Raw genomic sequence first — 19,204 nt, forward strand, 5'->3', positions numbered from 1 at the left:
GTTTGCGGCATGATGGCGGAAAAGCATCAGCTGATCGAGTTTAACTGTTAGTTATCTACGGTATCATACGTGATTTAGCTGCTTTCGCATTCTGTTTTGTTGTAAAATCGCAAAATATAGCCACCTAATACAACATGATTCTAATTTATAATTAATATTTATCTTTCCACTTGAAACCCTCGAAGTTTGCACGATATGGCTAGTGGTCGCTAGGCAGATCATGAATTGCCGGCGTTTCATGATCTGCCTAGGAATATCATCCCCTGAGGTGTGCACGATATGGCTGATGCTCGCTAGGCAGATCATGAAATGCCGTTTCATAATCTGTCTAGGAATATCACACCCTACTTATTTGATATGCCTAAACGTCGCCAGGCAAATCGTCAAACGTTGAGGTTTGAACTATATGGCTGGTAGTCGCTAGTCAGATCATGAAATGGCGGCGTTTCATGATATGCCTAGGAATATCTCGATATGCCCGATTTTATGATCTGCCGCCGACATATCTATAACCTATAATTTACATAATGTCAAAAATTCATCAATTGAATAATAACAGTTCTCTATCAAATGGTCAAATAAGTGTTTTTGGAATAATTTTATTGGAAGGGCTTTAAAATCGTCAGTAAAAGTATTAAATAATTGTATTGCCATGTAATGCACGTTTTTTCTGCTCAGTGAAAGGTTTGTCCTGGGCATATACAGATTATGTCGATGGGTACCTCTTTAAGACCTCATGGTGATAGTTTCAAAACATGTGGGGTGCTTTTTGACAAAAGTACATATTTCAAAGATGTACATTGCAGGTAATGTCAAAATTTTATTGTGCCTAAATAAAGGTCTGCAGTGATCCAGATACCAAGCCCCAGATAGAGACCTTACACATTTTTTTTGTGTGTTTTAAATATTATATCAGCATCGACTGAGTTCCCCTGTATAAAATACTGTATAAAATGTTGTATAATGTAGGATTACATTATTACTATTACTCGTACTCGGTAGTTTAGTTACTAGTATTAAGTTCAATGTTTTTCTACGTCATTTGGCAAAATATAGTTAAACTGTACCTACATTTATAAACTGACCACCACTGTAATTCTACCTATATTTAATTTTACAAATAAAACACATATACTTACTTACTTACATAGATAGCATTCGGTCATGTTATACTGTAAATGAGCACGACATAATGTTTTTGAATTAAGTTTTTAGTTGGGGGTCGTTGAAATAATTGTACAGTAGGGGTTCCGTATCTGTGTAACAGGTGGCCGTGTGTGTGGGTTTAGCTGGCGGCGCGGCGGAGACAAAAGGCGAGCCGATGACACGGTTAGCCACGTATTGTTCTCGTATATTTGTGTTCGTATCGTATCAGCACAGGCGCTACCGGCAGCAGTAGAGTAGAGAAGCAGCTAACATTGTGCATTCATCGCAACGGAAGCTATTATCTATTCCACATTACATATTCTTGTTACTTTACGTAAATAATTATATCCAAAAATATCGAAAAGGGACCTTATTGTCGATGGCGCTTACGCCGCACGGCGTCGCGCGGCATTGTATTTATTTCGGAGCATCGTTTATAATGGGGTAAGCGCCATCGACAATAAGGTCCCTTTTTATAGAAAATACCACAATTTAACATAAATAATTACAAATTACATAAGTAGATATTAAGCAGATTGTTGGTAGTGCCGATAGTTTAATTTTATGATTGTGTATGGTTTTGATTCTTTGTTCCATGTTTTTGGTTTAAGTGTAGTAATTACATTTTAGTACATTTTTTCATCACACTTGCTCGAAAAAGATCTTATTTCATGCTGGTGTACTGAAGGGAAAAGGCCTATATTGTTTCCACGGGAGTTATGCATTGAAATCTGTAACTCCCTAGGCAGTTATAACTTTCTTTTTTAATTGTGACAAATTCATAAGAACCAAGTAGGTTATAAGTAAAATACGTTTATAATTTAATATTTTTGTTTATGTTTAAAAATGTTTAATTGATTAATTTAATAGCCTTTTAAAATATTTTTACACAATTTTCAATCGTGGCTGAATGCTTAAGGTCTGTACCGTGCCTTCGATGTCTAATTAAGAAATGAGGTAACAAGCTTGTTACAAAAATACTGGAGATCATTAAATGATTTATTTACAGACAATAGGGAGCAAAATAACTTTTATAAATACAGTCATAAAAACTAATGTTATGAATATTACGACATAGGTATACATGTATTGTATAGCGCTCTACTTTTTCTTTAGGTACGCCGACCGACTGATTTTATTAGTGTAAGCATCTTCACTTCTGGTTGTCTTTGTTTTGTGTCGGCTCTACGGCATCTGCTCAAACACTCGACTCGAGCATTGAACTCACCGTGAAATCCAAGTTTGATGGAAACGGGTCCCTCTGGGTATCATATTGCCAATCGTTGGTTTAATTACCTTATTAGGTACTCAACACCGGATAGACGCATTTATAGTTATTTGATTTTAACGTAATTACACTGTATTTAAAAACAAGCACCAAAAAATTATTAGAAAAACATAGATAGCAGTTATTTTAAATACAATTTCTATTTAATCAATATTGAAGTATAAAAAGAAGGTGAGTTGACCATGACGTCATTGCGTAATGTTTCATATTTAATTAAATTCCATATTAGCAAATCGTTTTGACAGTTCTAAAAAAGAAACTGATTTGACTAGTAGGAGAATAACCTATTAATTCTACGTACTTTTTTTAGATAAAATATCTGGGCTACCGAGCTTTGCTCGGAAAACATAAAAACTCAAAAATGCGCTTTTTCCCATTTTTCGCCTCCGAAAACCCCCATATAGCAAATTTCATCGAAATCCTTAGAGCCGTTTCCGAGATCCCCCAATATATATATATATATATGTAGATAGATAGATAGATATATACAAGAATTGATCGTTTAAAGGTAAAACTTACGTCATCTCTACCAAAATATTTTACAAATTTAAATCAGACTTTTCCCTAATCTAAAAATTCTACAGCTTTATAAATAATGATATTAAAAATACGTCTTTTAAAGTTTGGTAATGTTATTTTATAAGTACAGCACATGTGTTAAAACTTGTAATAGCAAAGAAACACGGAAAACGTTATGCTTGGGAAGATTTTTATATTCCGGAACAGTTTTTGCCAAAGCCGATTGCTAATGTTTTGCGATAAGTGCTTATACGGAGACAAAAAATACTACTAATAAAAAGAAGCATTTTTGTTAGAAAATCTGTCTTTTAAGTAAATTGTATTCTTTCGCACATTCTTTAATTTAAACTGGTTTTGTCCTCGCCTGCGTCCACGTTGAAAATGTAAAACGATACCGTCGTGCAGGCAATTTAAGTAAAAAAAACAAAATATAAAAACGAGTGGCGTTTAATTTCCGAAAATCGAATTTTACTGGAAGCGATTTTTCCATTCGCAAAATTTACCTTTTTATTTTTTCTCAATAGTTTCCTTTCCAAAAAGCATTTCTAACCAATTCGCACATTTTTTAAATAGCTTATTTTCCTGATACGTTTTCTAACCATTCGAATAACTTGGATAATTATTCTTATTGTATTGTAATGTAAATCAATATTGTATAATAAAATATGTTGGTTCTACTCTGTTTTGGTCGCAGTTTACATAGCACACTCCTCCTGTCCTCGCTTCGCTCGTCGGACCGTCGTCGCACCTAACTGGGCTCTGTCAAATGTGATTGTACTAGTACATTGTGCAACGAGGGGGGTAAGTGAAACTTTGCAAACGAGGTCTTTAGATCCACGACAGCCGCAGGCTGGAGTGCATTAAAGACTTGTTTGCGCACTTGCAAAAAAAAAAAACTAAAAAAATTATTCTAAAATACGGTGACATTTCAAACATTCGTCCGCCATATTGTCATTTGCTGACAGGTTAGACATCGAAGGCACATACCAATCCGACATACAGCCACGATTGAAAATTGTGTAACATATAATTTAAATGTCTATTAAATTAATCGAATTGAATATTCTTAAACATAAACATACACACACAAAATAGTACAACATACAACATAAGTTATTTGCAACAAGAGAAGAAAGTTGGTTTTTAATACCTAATAGAAAAATATACATATTTCATATTTTATTACTTACCTCTTCATCATTATAACACGTCTATTTTTTTATATTGAATATTGAAAAACCGTTCTTAATAAGTTGTCTGAATGGAACGGAACGCCTGCCAAAGAAGAGGCGTTTTTAGGGTTCCGTAGCCAAATGGCAAAAAACGGAACCCTTATAGATTCGTCATGTCTGTCTGTCTGTCCGTCCGTATGTCACAGCAACTTTTCTCTGAAACTATAAGAACTATACTGTTGAAACTTGGTAAGTATATGTATTCTGTGAAACTCAAAAAAAAATTTTTCATCACACCCATACGTGTGGGGTATCTATGGATAGGTTTTCAAACGAACGTGAACGAGATCTAGTAAGTAGTTTTTTTAATACGTCATAAATCGTAAACCGCAATTTACCTTTCACTCACGTTTCACATAAAAAATACATTGTTAAAATTATGTAATGTACGGAACCCTCGGTGCGCGAGTCCGACTCGGTTTTTTCTTTCTGCTTTAAGGATAACTCACCTTAGACCGGGCCGTGACCGGGCCGGAGCTTCCGGCGCTTACTTTTCTATGACATGACAGGTGATCACGTGATGCTTTCCATAGAAAACAAAGCTCCGGCCCGGTCTAACGTGAGTCATCCTTTAAGCTTCCAAAGGCAACATTCGATATTGTTTTTATAAATACGATACACAAATAATCGTAATTAAGTATATTTGGGTAATAATAGTACAATGTTTTATATTTACAATTGTTTCAGTCTTATAGAACATGAATTAAAAAAAAAACTTTCATTGAAGTGGGTTCAATAACAAAAACACCCAGCTAAAAAAACACCTCTTCATAATGTCAATGTCAATGGTGTCACAGAATTAATAATATAAAAGTTTCGAATTCCTTACTTGTTGTTTTTCTTATTTTTTCGCAACTGTATTAAAAAACGTCGTTCGATACACTTGCGGAAATGTCATTCTTCACTCGTCCCGTTTTATCTCGGACTCTCGGTACTCATGAAGTAATGACGTACTTTCCACACTAGCATCGAAATGTACTATTTTAGCTTTTAGTTTGTAGAATACTAACAAAGTGGATGTTGTTGTCTAAATACATAAACGTTTTATTATTATTCTCTTTATTTATTATTTTTCTTACGTTAGGTTTTTTATAATATGCATATAAAAGTAAAATATAAAAACACTTACAAAACAATACAAAATACATATAAACAAATTATAAAAAACCTAACCTAGGGTGCCGCCAGCAGCGGGGCAGGGCCCAAGCTGCCGGTGGTCAGGGCCGCAGAGAGAGGAACCGGCGGACTATCCGCGCCGTGTCCAAGATCACCACCTTCTGCATCTGACCCTTGATCCAACCACCTAGCGAGAGTCTCTCAAGGTGTTGGTCGAGACTCTTCGCTATGAGACCGTTCGCTGAAACGACTATCGGGACAATGATCGTCGAATCAACATCCCACATGGCGGTTATCTCGTGAGCCAAGTCTAGGTACTTACTGGACTTGTCCTTCTCGGCTTTCACGAGATTCTCATCATGGGGGATGGTGATGTCGACGAGCACGGCCCGGCGCTGCGATCGATCTATTATCACAATGTCAGGCTTATTGGCTACAATAGTCCTGTCAGTGATAATAGATCGATCCCAATAGAGCGTGGCACGACCATTCTCGAGAACTGGCACAGGTAAATACTTGTAGTACGGTACTTCGCAGTCCACAAGGCCGTATAGAAGAGCAAGCTGCTGGTGAATAATCCTGGCTACAAGATTATGTCTGTGCAAGTACTCGCCGTTAGCAAGATGAGAACAACCGGAAATGATATGCCTGAGTGACTCTCCGGGACGGCGGCATGCCCGACAAATGTCGACCGTACCGTCCTTCAGGATATATTTCCGATAGTTGTTCGTCATCATAACTTCGTCCGCAATTGCACAGGCAAAACCCTCGGTTTCTCCGAAGAGGTCCCCGAATCGTAACCAGTTCACCGACGCGAGCAGGTCTACATCGGGTCCCATGAGGGCCTTGTAGAACCGCCCGTGTAGCACCTTACTCTCCCATACCGCCTTGCGGCCCGCAGCACTTTGTACCACAGGTTTGTGCCAGTTCTCGTTTGCCAAGGAGAGCGGCGTGAAGTGCCTGTCCACTGCCACCACATCACGATGCATCCCACACTCGTTGTTAAGGAAATAATTCCTGAGATTGCACACCTCGCGGTTGTGGAGATCTTTGGCGTTAAGGAAGCCTCGACCTCCACACTTCCGTGAGATGTACAATCTCATAACTGACGAGCGTGGGTGTAGCATACGGTGTGTGGTGAGTAGTAGACGGACCCTCCGATCCAGGGCGTCCAGCTCGGTCTGAGTCCACCTTAGTATGCCAAAGGAGTATATGAGTATGGGCATTACCCAGGCGTTGAAGGCGCGCACTTTATTGCCTCCTGACAAAAGACTGTTAAGGACTTTTGTGAGCCGACTGAAAAAGCGCTCCTTCACCGACCGTCTAATACCCTCGCCCTCAATACCCAACGACTGTGACATACCAAGGTATTTATAGGTTTCTGATTCAGAGATAGATCTGAAAGACATTGTCTCAGAAAGTTGTAAATTTGTTGAATTTACAACCTCCCCCAGCTGTACATGCATAACCGCACACTTATCGACACCAAACTCCATTCTGATGGCGGTACTGAAAACTTCTGTGGTTTTTAATAGCACCATCAAGTCTTGGTTATTTGGCGCAAATAGCTTGAGGTCATCCATGTACAGAAGGTGAGAAATGACTTCACCCTCTCTCCGAAGCTGGCAACCTAACCCTGAATCCTTCAGCAGGGTGCTGAGGGGATTCAGAGCTAGGCAGAACCACAGGGGACTCAGGCTGTCACCCTGAAATATTCCTCGCTCGATCCTTATAAAGTCCTGCGGGCCAGGGCGGTCATCTCCACCTCCTGGTTGACGAAGGACTGTGATCCACTGCCTCATACACGCACTTAGGAAGGATATTAAAGCTGCATCAAGTTTATACAGCTCCAATACCCTTCTCAGCCATGAGTGAGGCACCGAATCATAGGCCTTCTTATAGTCAATCCAGGCGGCCGAGAGGGCCCCCCTGTTCCGCCGAACTTGCTGGCATATGGTCATGTCTATGAGGAGGAGCTCTTTAGTACCACGGGACCCAACCCTACATCCATTTTGAGCGGAGGCCAAAATGTTGTTAGCGACAATGTGCGCGTTAATTTTTGTTCTCAAAATGGATGTAAGGAGCTTGTAAAGTGTAGGCAAGCACGTGATGGGTCTGTAGTTCTTTGCTTCCGTGGTACTACCGGACTTGTGGAGCAGGAAGGTTACACCAGTTGTTAGGGAAGGTGGGAGGGAACCGAGCTCTAGGGCTTGTTGGAACTGCGTTGCCAACCGTGCGTGCGAGCATCGAAACCATTTTAGCCAGAAGTTGTGCAATCCGTCCGGTCCAGGACTTTTCCAGTTCTGGGTCGTACGAATGGCACAACTTACGTCATCGGGGCTGATGGTGATAGCCCCCATAGGTTCGATGTTCTCGCACTCACGTTCGACAACGTCTATCCAACCGCCCTCCGTGTGTTCCACAGGCACTGACCAGATGCTACGCCAGAAATCAGTCATGGCAGTAGCATCCGGTAGCCGCACGTCGGACACACGAGAGTCGGCTTCCTCCCACCTTCGGTACACCTTCCTTTGGTCACTTTGAAAAAGACGATTCTGCTGGAATCGATCCACACGCTTTCTGTAGCGGCGAATACGGTTTGCCCATGCATAGACTTTCTGCTTTAGAAAGTCGATGCGCTCTGTGACATTGGCCATGTAGTCGCGGGGCCTGACATCCGTCCCCGCGAACGCCTGGTTCACAAAGCGCATTACTCGGGGGCGGTTGTTGCCCCCCCTAAAGCAGATTAGCTTTGCAATGAGAGTCCTAAACGAGCTGATACGTCGCTCAATCCGCGCTTGCCATGCAGGGACACCTCCGGCGGTCCTAGGTGCACGTTCAGCGTCCGGAAACTTGACTCGAGCAACACGGCACGCCGCGATGGCTGCGCAGTACATGATCGAGTGCGTATCATCTAAATCTTTACTAGTCCGTAAATGTGGCTCTAGTAAAGCGTTTAGGGCTCCCACTAGCGCTAGATTGCGTCTATTTATAGGCAGACGTGGTAATCGTGGCCTAGAGTTGGTTGTGGCGCGATACTGCGTAATCGCCTCTTCCTCGTCCTCCTCAGTTGCTCATTGGCAGATGTACTCACGCTCTGACTCGCAAAATCCACCTCGTCGGTACTAAAATCAACCCGCGGCGCCCCCGGTGCCAGGTCGGGTGCGGGCACCGGATCCGGCGACGTGGCGGGCAGATCTCGCACCGAGGCGGAGGCTGCGCGAGCAGAGAGAGCCTCCAGGCGAAGCCGATCAAGTGTCGCATCATCCAAACGCTTTAGCCGTAAAAATTATTATTATTATTATTATAAACAAGACAGTTAAATTATAAACTTTAGTATTTTGAAACTCATTTTATTCCTACATGACTACTACATGGTTCGTGAGAGTTAGTGACATACTTTAAAAAAAAGCAATAACTCCCGTGGGAGTAAAATGCATAGATTATACCTCCCGTTGCACATGTGTGAAATAGCACGCTTGCCGAGCAAGTGTGATGAAAACAAATGAAATATAGTGGGAAATTACGCGAAAGGTTGGAAATCCTGTTAGGATAATAATCTATTGAAAAATAAATATAATAGGACAATATGCGAATTGCGAATTGAATTGAGATGCTTTCAGGAAACAAAGCTATTGAGAAAATAAAAAGTGGTAAAAATTGCGAACGGCAGAAATCACAACTAGGAAAAAACGATTTTCGGAAAATAGTAGCGCCACTCATAAAAACCTATATTTATAATTACATTTGAACAATATTTGAACCCTCATACAGTTCAGATATTTTTAAATATTATGCAAAAGGAAAGCTATATATAAGAAGGAAATGATAGCCCTGCCGCGATTCGAGGGAGAACCGCCCGAGTTCTAAACCAAGTCTTTTTCATATGGACAGAGCAGCGCCCAAGCGTTTCTTCTTAAATGATGTAACCATCTGTTACCTAAGGGACATTATGTAGCGTGGTTGGCTCGCCCACCGTACGGCGCAAGGCGACCGCTGGTGCCCACCTCGTCACCTTGCCTGCTTCCGTCATCACATCACCCGGTGACATCACCAACTGTAACCACAAACAATCATGCCTCAATACTCCTTAGTTTTTATTCTTTCATCAATTATTAACTATATTTATTACTTCATTAGACATAGATTATAATTTATTGCTTTATTGCACTGCTTTTTAGGATCCCGTACGGCACGGCAGTTAACAACTACAAAATGTCACTGGACAATTTTTATGAGGTATCCGTTAGTACTCAGATAAAATGTTGTGCTAAAAATAACACGGCAGTAATACATGACTCGACCTAATTTCACGAAGGCGTTGAGACAGACAGACAGACACACTTTCGCATTTATAATATTAGTACTTATATGGATATGGATTCTGTGCCTCCCGCTTCAGCTTCGTAGGTAACTATGTATGGGTAGGTATAGGTATAGGTATGCAAAGTAAATTCAAAAGTAAAATTATTATTACCTATTAGACGCACATACGGCGATCATTGCGATCAAGGTATAACTCATTAATGAATACATAATAATTGAATATGGTTATTGGTATAGTTTCGGCAGTCTGATTACGGATACGGAACTCATGCTCCTGGCCATTATTATGTTTATAATAAGTGAGGTAATCCCTCGTGAATGATAATTATCTAAATGCGGTATGATTGCCCACTTACATTAACAAACGGCTACTGGTAGTAGGTTTATTTAAATTTAAGCATTCATGGCATTATCTGTGACAGTTAAAGCACGGCACGGGAGTCGTACACGACACGCCTCGCAGCTCCGAGTGCGGCGTTTGCGCACTTTGTAAGGCAGGTCAAACGCTGCGGTGGAATCCACCGCAAGCTGATTTTCTACTTAAAAGACAGTCTTGATATGCGGAATGTCAATAACTGATGCAAAGAGATTTTCCTATACAGTGGAATAGAGCTAGTTCTCGCTACTCGTTTTGTAATTTGATCGTAGGTATTTGTACATAACGCAAATCCAGATAAAGAGTGCAAGGTAAAACGATAAAGTCCATATTTTGAGGTTTTTTTATCATTCTTTAAAATTTAGTAATTTTAGTTCTCGAAATATTTTGAATTTGAACGTAGGTAATGTTAATATATGTTACAGAAAGTAAGTAACTATATGCCACCTGACCAAGCCTGTGTTGCGGATATTTTATATACCTATATACCTACACTGGATTATTTTATGGTTTTGTTTTGGTGATGAATAAATTTGTTTTATTAATTTATCCATAAAAAACCGGACAAGTGCGAGTCGGACTCGCTCACCGAGGGTTCCGTACAGTTTTAACTTATTTTGATTATTTAATTTTTTACAAACTTACAGTTTTCAGATTTTTCCCTGTACTTGTAGTATACGATATTACTTGCCAAAAGTAATCGTCTACCCTGAAGTTCAAATTGTGTCTTAGGGGGATACACGAACATAAAGTTGTACATCTTGGCCGTAAAGAATCGCATCAATGTTGTCTGTGGAACCCATTTGAGTTCAAATGCTAGAGGGTGGGCATAAATAAAATTGGCTAACTCGGTAGCCTTGGTAACAAAACAGCCTCATTCTCTTATTGGTGTCGCAGGAGCAACGATGCGAGGCGCTTGGTGGCATTAACATGCATTTATTTTATTACTGTGGAGTAGAATCCATACAACTTGCAATAATTGCATTCTTCAAAGAATTATAGTACAGTCAAGTGTAAAAATATGGGTGTAGACAACTTATTCAAAAATATGTCCCATAGTTCTTAATTCGCTGACATTCTTATGTTGCTATGGGACATATTTTTGAGTATGATTTGTGTACCCATATATATTTTTACACTTGACTGTACATATCATTTACAGTCAAGTGTAAAAATATGGGTACACAAATCATACTTACTTTTATTATTTATTTATTCAGTTGTGTAAGTAAGTGTTTTATTTGTAAATATAGGTACAATTACAGTGGTGGTCAGTTTATATAATTATGTACAGTTTCACTATATTTTACCAAACGGCGTACAAAAACATTGAACTTAATACTAGAAACTATAAACTATCATGCTCAACAAGTACGAGTTTGTAATCCTACTTACAGCTATGACAAATCAATAATGAATATCAGGTACATGTGTTTTGTATACATAGTAGTTTAATTAAGTTTTTCTTGTCTAAGCTTAGGTAGTAAAATATTTTTTATTTATTTCATATAGGTACTTATTTAGTTATAGTTATATGTGACCAAAGATAAATTTAGTTACTTTATATTATAGTTGATTATTTAAAAAATATGTTACAAATATGTACAAATCAATAATGAATATCAGGTACATGTGTTTTGTATACATAGTAGTTTAATTAAGTTTTTCTTGTCTAAGCTTAGGTAGTAAAATATTTTTTATTTATTTCATATAGGTACTTATTTAGTTATAGTTATATGTGACCAAAGATAAATTTAGTTACTTTATATTATAGTTGATTATTTAAAAAATATGTTGTCATGCTGTGTTGTTAGTTCATTTGCATTCATTTGTACCTATTTTACGCGGACGTAGATAGCAATGACAAACGTAAATAAAGTTGGCAGGTCAAAGAATTTCGGTTACAATGTAATGTATGACAAGCCTGTTTGCAACACAAATAAACACGAATGTCTACTATTTCTAGGTTTTGTGTGTATTTATACAACAGGAACTATCTAAATGACTGTTCTATAATTAATTTTTAATTCTATAGGCAAGTAAAAACAATGTAATATGCATGCAGCGCCGGCGTCGCGTGCTTTATGACAATGCTTCACCAGACTCTTCGCTTCTACTAGAAGCAAATTAATTGTGATAGAACCCAAGGTTCTCGAGGTCTATGCTGCCTACTTTATTAAAACTTAATTAGATCTATCTATGTAGGTAGGTTGACTACGGTGTAGTCATTTGCAATTAAAAGAATATCCTGTTGGATTCTTTCATAACTACTAGATTATTGGATGATTTAATCTTTAATCTCTGCGGCATGGTAAGCTCATCATTGTGTAATTGAGCTCTCATCTTACAAGGATGCTGATGTCATATTATGAAACAGGAAATATTGACATATAAAATAATCCAGTTTTATATTTTCTATAAAATTGTAAATATAGTTAGATATAACAAAATTCACAAATTAAACGTATTCTCTCTTCTCCGAGTGGTGTAATTTATACCTACTTAAACAGTGTGCGGCCTTACGTTTAAAGTTTATCAATACTTTTTTTCTTGTAATTAACAATGAAATATTGAATTCCCCTTTTCTGTTTGAATGCATTTATAGTTCCTGTAAGACAGACAGATAGAAGCGGCGTCCCCTTTGTTTTATAAGGTGTATTGATAAAGTTTCATTTATCTAATGGTACAAGGAAACGATTACTGTAGTTGAACCGGAGACGGGTATCGCGAGTGCCCCATGGCTCTGATGCTATAGTTAGTTAGCTAGCTCTGCCAGAGATTGGCAAAGTGCAGTAAAAGGCCCGAGCGCGTGGGCGGTGCCCGGTAGCCGGTAGGTAAGGACGCGTCGTCGCGTGAGAACCCATCTGGAAGGCATCTCGACAGCTGTACTGCCTTGGCGTAGTTGCACTAGACTAATTGCAAGCAGGGTTCATCGGCCGTTGCACCGCATCTTATGCATTATGCAGGCCCCACTATTCACCTCTCCTTTTCCCTTCGCTCTGCTCAGCCGCACACAGGCCTGACAAAGCTTTTTATGTTTTATTCCTAAACACTCTTTCCCTTTTTAATTGAACGACTGCTGGATATCATTCTACGGACGAGTTATTTGCATATTGATTTATAGTCTTAGTTTGGCGCTCTATTCTTTGACAGAAATAAAATAAAGATTGTCAAGTATCTTTGCCGGTCTCTGCCAATTTCAAAGTGACCTCTGGTTTTCCATAATTCATCATTACGTCTATTATTTTATGTTGTGTTTTGACAACCTTGGTTCAAGCATCTGAGAACTCGCTAATGAATCGGATGATAGATATCGGACGATGACGATCCTATTCTTAGAGAACTTATCGTGGGAACAGTCAACAAATAATATGTAGTTACGTTACAAAAAGACGGGATAGACCGAGAAATAATGTTACAAAAATATTATGTACCTACCTGAGCAATTGGAATTAAATATGAATGAAAAAATATTGTCAATATTGTTAGGCAAAATAAAATATAACAAAGTAAAATCTAATTTATTAATTACATGGAGAACCTATACATAACATAATGCATAAACAACAAAGAGCCTTACAGGTCCTCACCAGTAGTGACAAAATAACATATGAATGTTCACACTTACCTCGTAAATACCTAACGGTTACAATCAAAGTTAATTAGCTACTACTAAATTAGCTTTCAGTACTAGCAAGCAATGGCGTGTGTAAAATTCCTTGAGAAATGTATCAATAGACGGTCGCCATGTCTGTTTAAGTGTGTTACCGGTTCGTCCGAAGATGCGTTGCGTAAACGACGATTTCAACAGCGGTCGGCGGATATAGCACGGGGCCGCTCTTACTTAGCCACAGCCCACACCTATACTGTTTGAACAACATTGCCTGAATACGTATAGCTTGCTAACTGTTTGAGCAAACGGACCGACAAACACAAAAAAAAAACGAGCCTTATCACTTGACATATTTTTGAAAAACCCATTTAGAAAAACTTAAGGATTATACACTTTGTTCCCAGACGAACAACAGACGCGTGTTGTAAACAAACATACCGATACAAGAATATTATGAGCTATAAAAAAGACTAATTCATAAATATGCGTATAAATTTATACAATAGCTGTTTTTATCCGAAATGAGTTGATGTTACTTCCGGGATGGGTTACAGCACGTAAGTAAATTAGTTTTCAAAAACCTTTAACAAATTATTTTCCGGCCCGCTACCTACTAATATATTGTTGAATCACGTCTTGTGTCATCCGTCGAGGTCTTCTGATGATCTCATTCTTGGCAAACCTTCTTTTACTATATTGAAAAAGAGTATTATGGATTGCCAATTACGAATCTATTATTATACCTACTAGAGTCTGTATAAAACACAATTGGCTATGGCAGTACAATCAATAATAAAATAAATTGAATACTTAAAATATTATTGAATTCTTTTTATCATATATCAGTAATTGCAAGGTCAGATGGATAATTAGCTGCTTAGGTAAAGTAGTAATTGTATTTTGTTAAGCATATCATGTGTGTTTTGATTTACAAGATATCAGAAATATTTGTATTATTTTTTATGTTCAGATACCTTGTACATGTATTTCGCATGATGTTTTGTACGTTAAAATTGACTGAAGTCTGAAACTTTTTTGAATTTCAACTGACGCGTTAAAGTTTTAATTACTTTATGCTCTATCAACTGTTGAGTTGAGAATGTAGATACGTGAGCACTTCTATTAAAGTATTAAAACTTCCAGCAAAGCTAAATTTAAAATTTAAGTACTGTAAAAGGTAAAAATAATTACATGCCACGGCCGGGTTGAAGAATGATCTTAATGTAGTTGAGGGCCGACATTGAAATTAAAGTTCCAGGAATGCGTTGCCATGTCTGAGTTGGTTGGGCGCGAGCGCAGGTCGGCTGTTCCCGTCATTTAATAAGTGCTAGAAAGCTTTTACCTCAGATCAACCACTAAACGTGTGAACTTGAAATATGTATCAGCTACGAGTAGTTGGAGATCACACTTATTCCGGTTTCTGCGTTCAACGCTCATTTGCGTAAGATAAGAAATTTGGAATACAGGGCTAAGTAAAGCGCGTACGGCGCCGGCGCCGCCTATACCTATTCAATTGTGTGCTTCAAATTGAATAAGAAATAAAGCTTAAGACATAATACTAACACTTCAATAAATCAAGAAACACTGAACACTTTAGTTTCAGGTTTAGGTACTTGTATGTTATTTTTCCCCTCACTAGCTCGGAAAGTTGTCGTTTATCCTTCAATACAAGCGGGGAAAAACGCGTTTTATCCACTAGTGGGGAAAGTAATTTGACCTTGGATGGAGCGTGTTTAAGTAGCTTGACAGATAACAAAACGTAAAACGCTCATGATAATGGTTCGTTCGATATTAATTATCATTAAATAAATGGTTTGAGAATATAATAAAAAATACCAAATTTAGCTTTATTTAATGATTTTAGTCATAAACCTTAAAGTTCCATAAGAAACGTTTTTTTTTATAATGATGTTAAATATAATTCTGAACGCACAAGTTGAGTCGATGCATTTTCAAAACGCATCGTTGACATTTCATACATCAGAAATGTCAACATTGTCAACATTTTTTTTACTTAAAACCTTTTCTCACCGACTCGCGTAAAAATACACAACTTCCAGAGTTTTCTGTTATAATATCGTAAAGAAATGAGTGATTCCAGTGATGAAGATGATCTAACGCCTGTGGATGTTGCACTTTCCTCGCTATAGTGAGGTGAAAAGTTTTGTGTTACACACGGGCGCAAATGTATTTTACTTCTCGTGTGTTGAAACACTCGCTACGCTCAGGATTCTATTTTAGAACCACTCGCTTCGCTCGTGATTCACCTATAGAATCCTTTCGCTTGCTCGTGTTTCAATTCTACACTCGCGGGTAAAATACAACTTTGCACCCTTGTATAACAAATAACTATTATTAACCTCGAGTGAAATAAATTAGGTACTAAATTTTAGTCGGAAAGTCGGTGCTAACCTAACCTAACAGGTATATATTTATTTCTTAGATTTAAGGTCGACTCTGTGAAGAAGGTTGTTAGTTCAGCAAACTTCTGTCATTTCTAAAATAAACATAGGCAACATCAACAGGTGATTATTTGACCGAACATTGACAAATAGCCGGTCGAATACCTAATGCATTTAGTTCTCCGCTAAACACCAGTCGAATAATAAGCAAAACCAGTCGAAGCAGTGACATCATCTTCCTGTGCCGCAAGTGGCCATGTCCTTTACGAATATATTAAAAGACAAACTAAGAAATAAGAAGGTGGTCACATATTGGTTTCTTTCGGAGAGATTATTTCCGAAAATATTCACTTTATCAAAAAATGGTTGTTGGTGACCTATATTCTTTTTAAAAAGGTAAAAAAGACCTGTTTTCATAGGAAATTCACGACACGACAGTTAAGAGCCTTATTTTGTGGTTTTCTATTTTTTAGTTACCTGTATACATGTACAGGTAGATTGGTTTAAAAAAATCAATCAAATAGCTGAGGTTTTAGGTTATAAATGGGCAATGCCATAATAGAATCCATCATTACATTTAAAAATTGTAATACATAGGTATATAAGGTAAGCTTTCGTTCTTAATGAATATTGTATTGTATTACACCTTCCTTACCCACACACGTTGACCAGATACAAATTGCATTACACGATTTCCACTCAAAAAGCCAGGAGATCGATATAATCTGTCTCAGTGAAACTTTCTTAAAAAAAGGTTCAGAAAAAAATGTCAAACTTGATAATTTCAAACATGGAGCATTCTATAGCAGAAACGCCTGTAGAGGTGGCACAGCTATTCTAGTAAACAAAAATTTGCAGGTCAAACAAATAGAGTTTGAGTCGAAATTAGCCACAGATCATTATTTTGAGTGTTGTGGAATCGAAATTATAGGATTGGATGTGGTAATCATTGTTATTTATAGAATTCCAGTACAAACGAAATCTCATATTGGGATCTTTATCCACAAGCTCGATATATTGCTATTCCAATTAACCTCTAAATTTAAGAAAAAGAAAATTGTCATCTCTGGAGACTGGAATATTGATGTTATAAAAGATGGTCAGTTTGCAAAAGATTTAAAAAGTACACTGCAAAATTATAATTTTACAATGCACATAAGTTCCCCCACCAGGATAAATGCATGCATTGATCAGATAGCCAGTAACGTAGATAAAGTTAAAGCATATACACATCAGCTATGCTTATCTGATCATGACATGGCTCAGACAATTACTTTTAGTGTTAAACGAAAAAATAAATGTCTGACTTGGTTTGATTACAAAAGAGATTTTAATAAAGGTAATATTGCCAAATTCATACAGTGTATCTCAGCGCTATCGTTCTCTGAGGTACTGTTCTCAAGCGATCTTACGGAAGCATTTACATTGTTTTATGAATTAGTGTGCTTATTTCATGACCTATGCTTCCCGGTCATAAAGGTCAAGATGAATAATCGATATAAGAAATCAAAATGGTTAACAAAAGGAATACGTAAGTCCTGTTATATAAAGCGAAAATTGTACTTAAGATATAAATTACTAAAAACAAACAAATCATACAATAGGACTCAATTCAAAAATTATAACAATGTACTAAAAAAATGCATTATTAAATCACAAAAAATCAATAACATCAATTATATATCAAGCAATAAAAATAAATGTAAGGCGACATGGGACATAATATCTGCTAATTTATCAAGTGCAAATAGTTATAACGAGATTGATTCTTTGAATTTTAATAATGCGACATTTAATAACCCAAAAGATATTTGTAATTTAATGAATGATTATTTTATTAACATCACCGTATCGAAATCTAATGTAAATAGCAATAATGTAAGGAATGTAACAAATACTATTGATAATTATTCTTCTTCAATATTCTTAAGACCTGTTGATGCCAAAGAAGTTTTTAAAATCATAATGTCACTTAAAAATAGTAGGAGCTCTGGATATGATGATATTACAACATATATTCTTAAGTTGATTGCCCCATGGATATGTCAGCCTATAGCTCATATTATAAACCTTTCGTTTGATCAAGCGGTTTTTCCCGAGCAGTTGAAGCTGTCCGTGGTGAAGCCCTTATTTAAAAAAGGAGACCGTAAGGATCCCAATAACTATAGGCCCATAACAATTGTTCCAGTTATTTCCAAAATAATTGAGAAAGCAATGTGTGAAAGGTTAACGGGATTTTTAGAAAAAAACGGTCTATTGCAGGCAGAACAATATGGCTTTAGAAGAGGACATTCAACTGAATTGGCTTGCTTTGATTTAGTTAAATATGTATCTGAAAGCCTGAACAGCAAAATACCAATATTGTCAATATTTTTAGACTTAAGTAAGGCGTTTGACTGTGTTGAACACGACAAACTCCTTGCAAAGCTTGAATGCTATGGGATTAGAGGAGTTGCACTTGATTGGATAAAAAGCTACTTGTCACAAAGAAAACAATGTACTGAAGTAGTAAAAATAGAAAAAGTAGGTAAGAGTTTTGTTAAAGCCAAATATCGTTCAGATTTTCGTGAGGTACAACTAGGTGTTCCTCAAGGGAGCAACTTAGGTCCCCTATTGTTTTTAGTATACATCAATGATCTACCACGGGCAATCTCGCATAAGTGTATACTATTTGCAGATGACACAACTTTATTAATAAGGGGTGAGAAAGTTGATACATACGAGACTATCGTAAATAATGCATTGGTTGACATTAACAATTGGACATGTAAAAATAATTTAAATATCAATATGGCAAAGACATTTTTTATTCAATTCTACTCATATAATAGTATTCCAATTCAATTAAATATCAATTACAATAATTTATCTATATCAAAATGTGAAAATATTAAATTTTTAGGATTATTCATTGACCAGCATCTAAACTGGAAAGAACATGTAAATGCGGTGTGCAGTAGATTAGATAGGTTCGTCTTTGCATTAAGAAAATTAAGATATACTGTCAACTTTGAGGCAGCTGTCACAGCCTATCACGGCGTGGTATCGTCAGTACTAAATTATGGGCTATTACTGTGGGGAAATTCGGTAGATGTCGAAAGAGCATTTCTATTGCAAAAAAAATGTGTCCGTGCAATAATGAGAGCCTGGGTAACTGATAGCTGCCGACCACTAATTCAGAAATTA

General features: G+C 37.3%; 2 protein-coding genes across 2 annotated transcripts; one reads left to right on the forward strand and one right to left on the reverse strand.

The window, feature by feature from the left end:
* Positions 1-5,244: 5,244 nt before the first annotated feature.
* Positions 5,245-6,868, reverse strand: LOC134742549 (uncharacterized). The gene is made up of 2 exons (XM_063675765.1): positions 6,374-6,868; positions 5,245-6,318 (listed from the first exon to the last, which is right to left on the reverse strand). Exon 2 carries the CDS (start codon positions 6,288-6,290, stop codon positions 5,403-5,405), a length of 888 nt encoding a protein of 295 aa, XP_063531835.1. The 5' UTR covers positions 6,291-6,318; positions 6,374-6,868; the 3' UTR covers positions 5,245-5,402.
* A 10,224-nt stretch (positions 6,869-17,092) lies between these two features.
* Positions 17,093-18,807, forward strand: LOC134742088 (uncharacterized). Its single transcript, XM_063675022.1, has 2 exons — positions 17,093-18,408; positions 18,446-18,807. Exons 1-2 carry the CDS (start codon positions 17,168-17,170, stop codon positions 18,486-18,488), a joined length of 1,284 nt encoding a protein of 427 aa, XP_063531092.1. The 5' UTR covers positions 17,093-17,167; the 3' UTR covers positions 18,489-18,807.
* The last annotated feature ends 397 nt before the right edge of the window (positions 18,808-19,204 follow it).

The sequence above is a fragment of the Cydia strobilella genome, chromosome 6 (genome assembly GCF_947568885.1).
Source record: "Cydia strobilella chromosome 6, ilCydStro3.1, whole genome shotgun sequence".
NCBI lineage: Eukaryota > Metazoa > Arthropoda > Insecta > Lepidoptera > Tortricidae > Cydia > Cydia strobilella.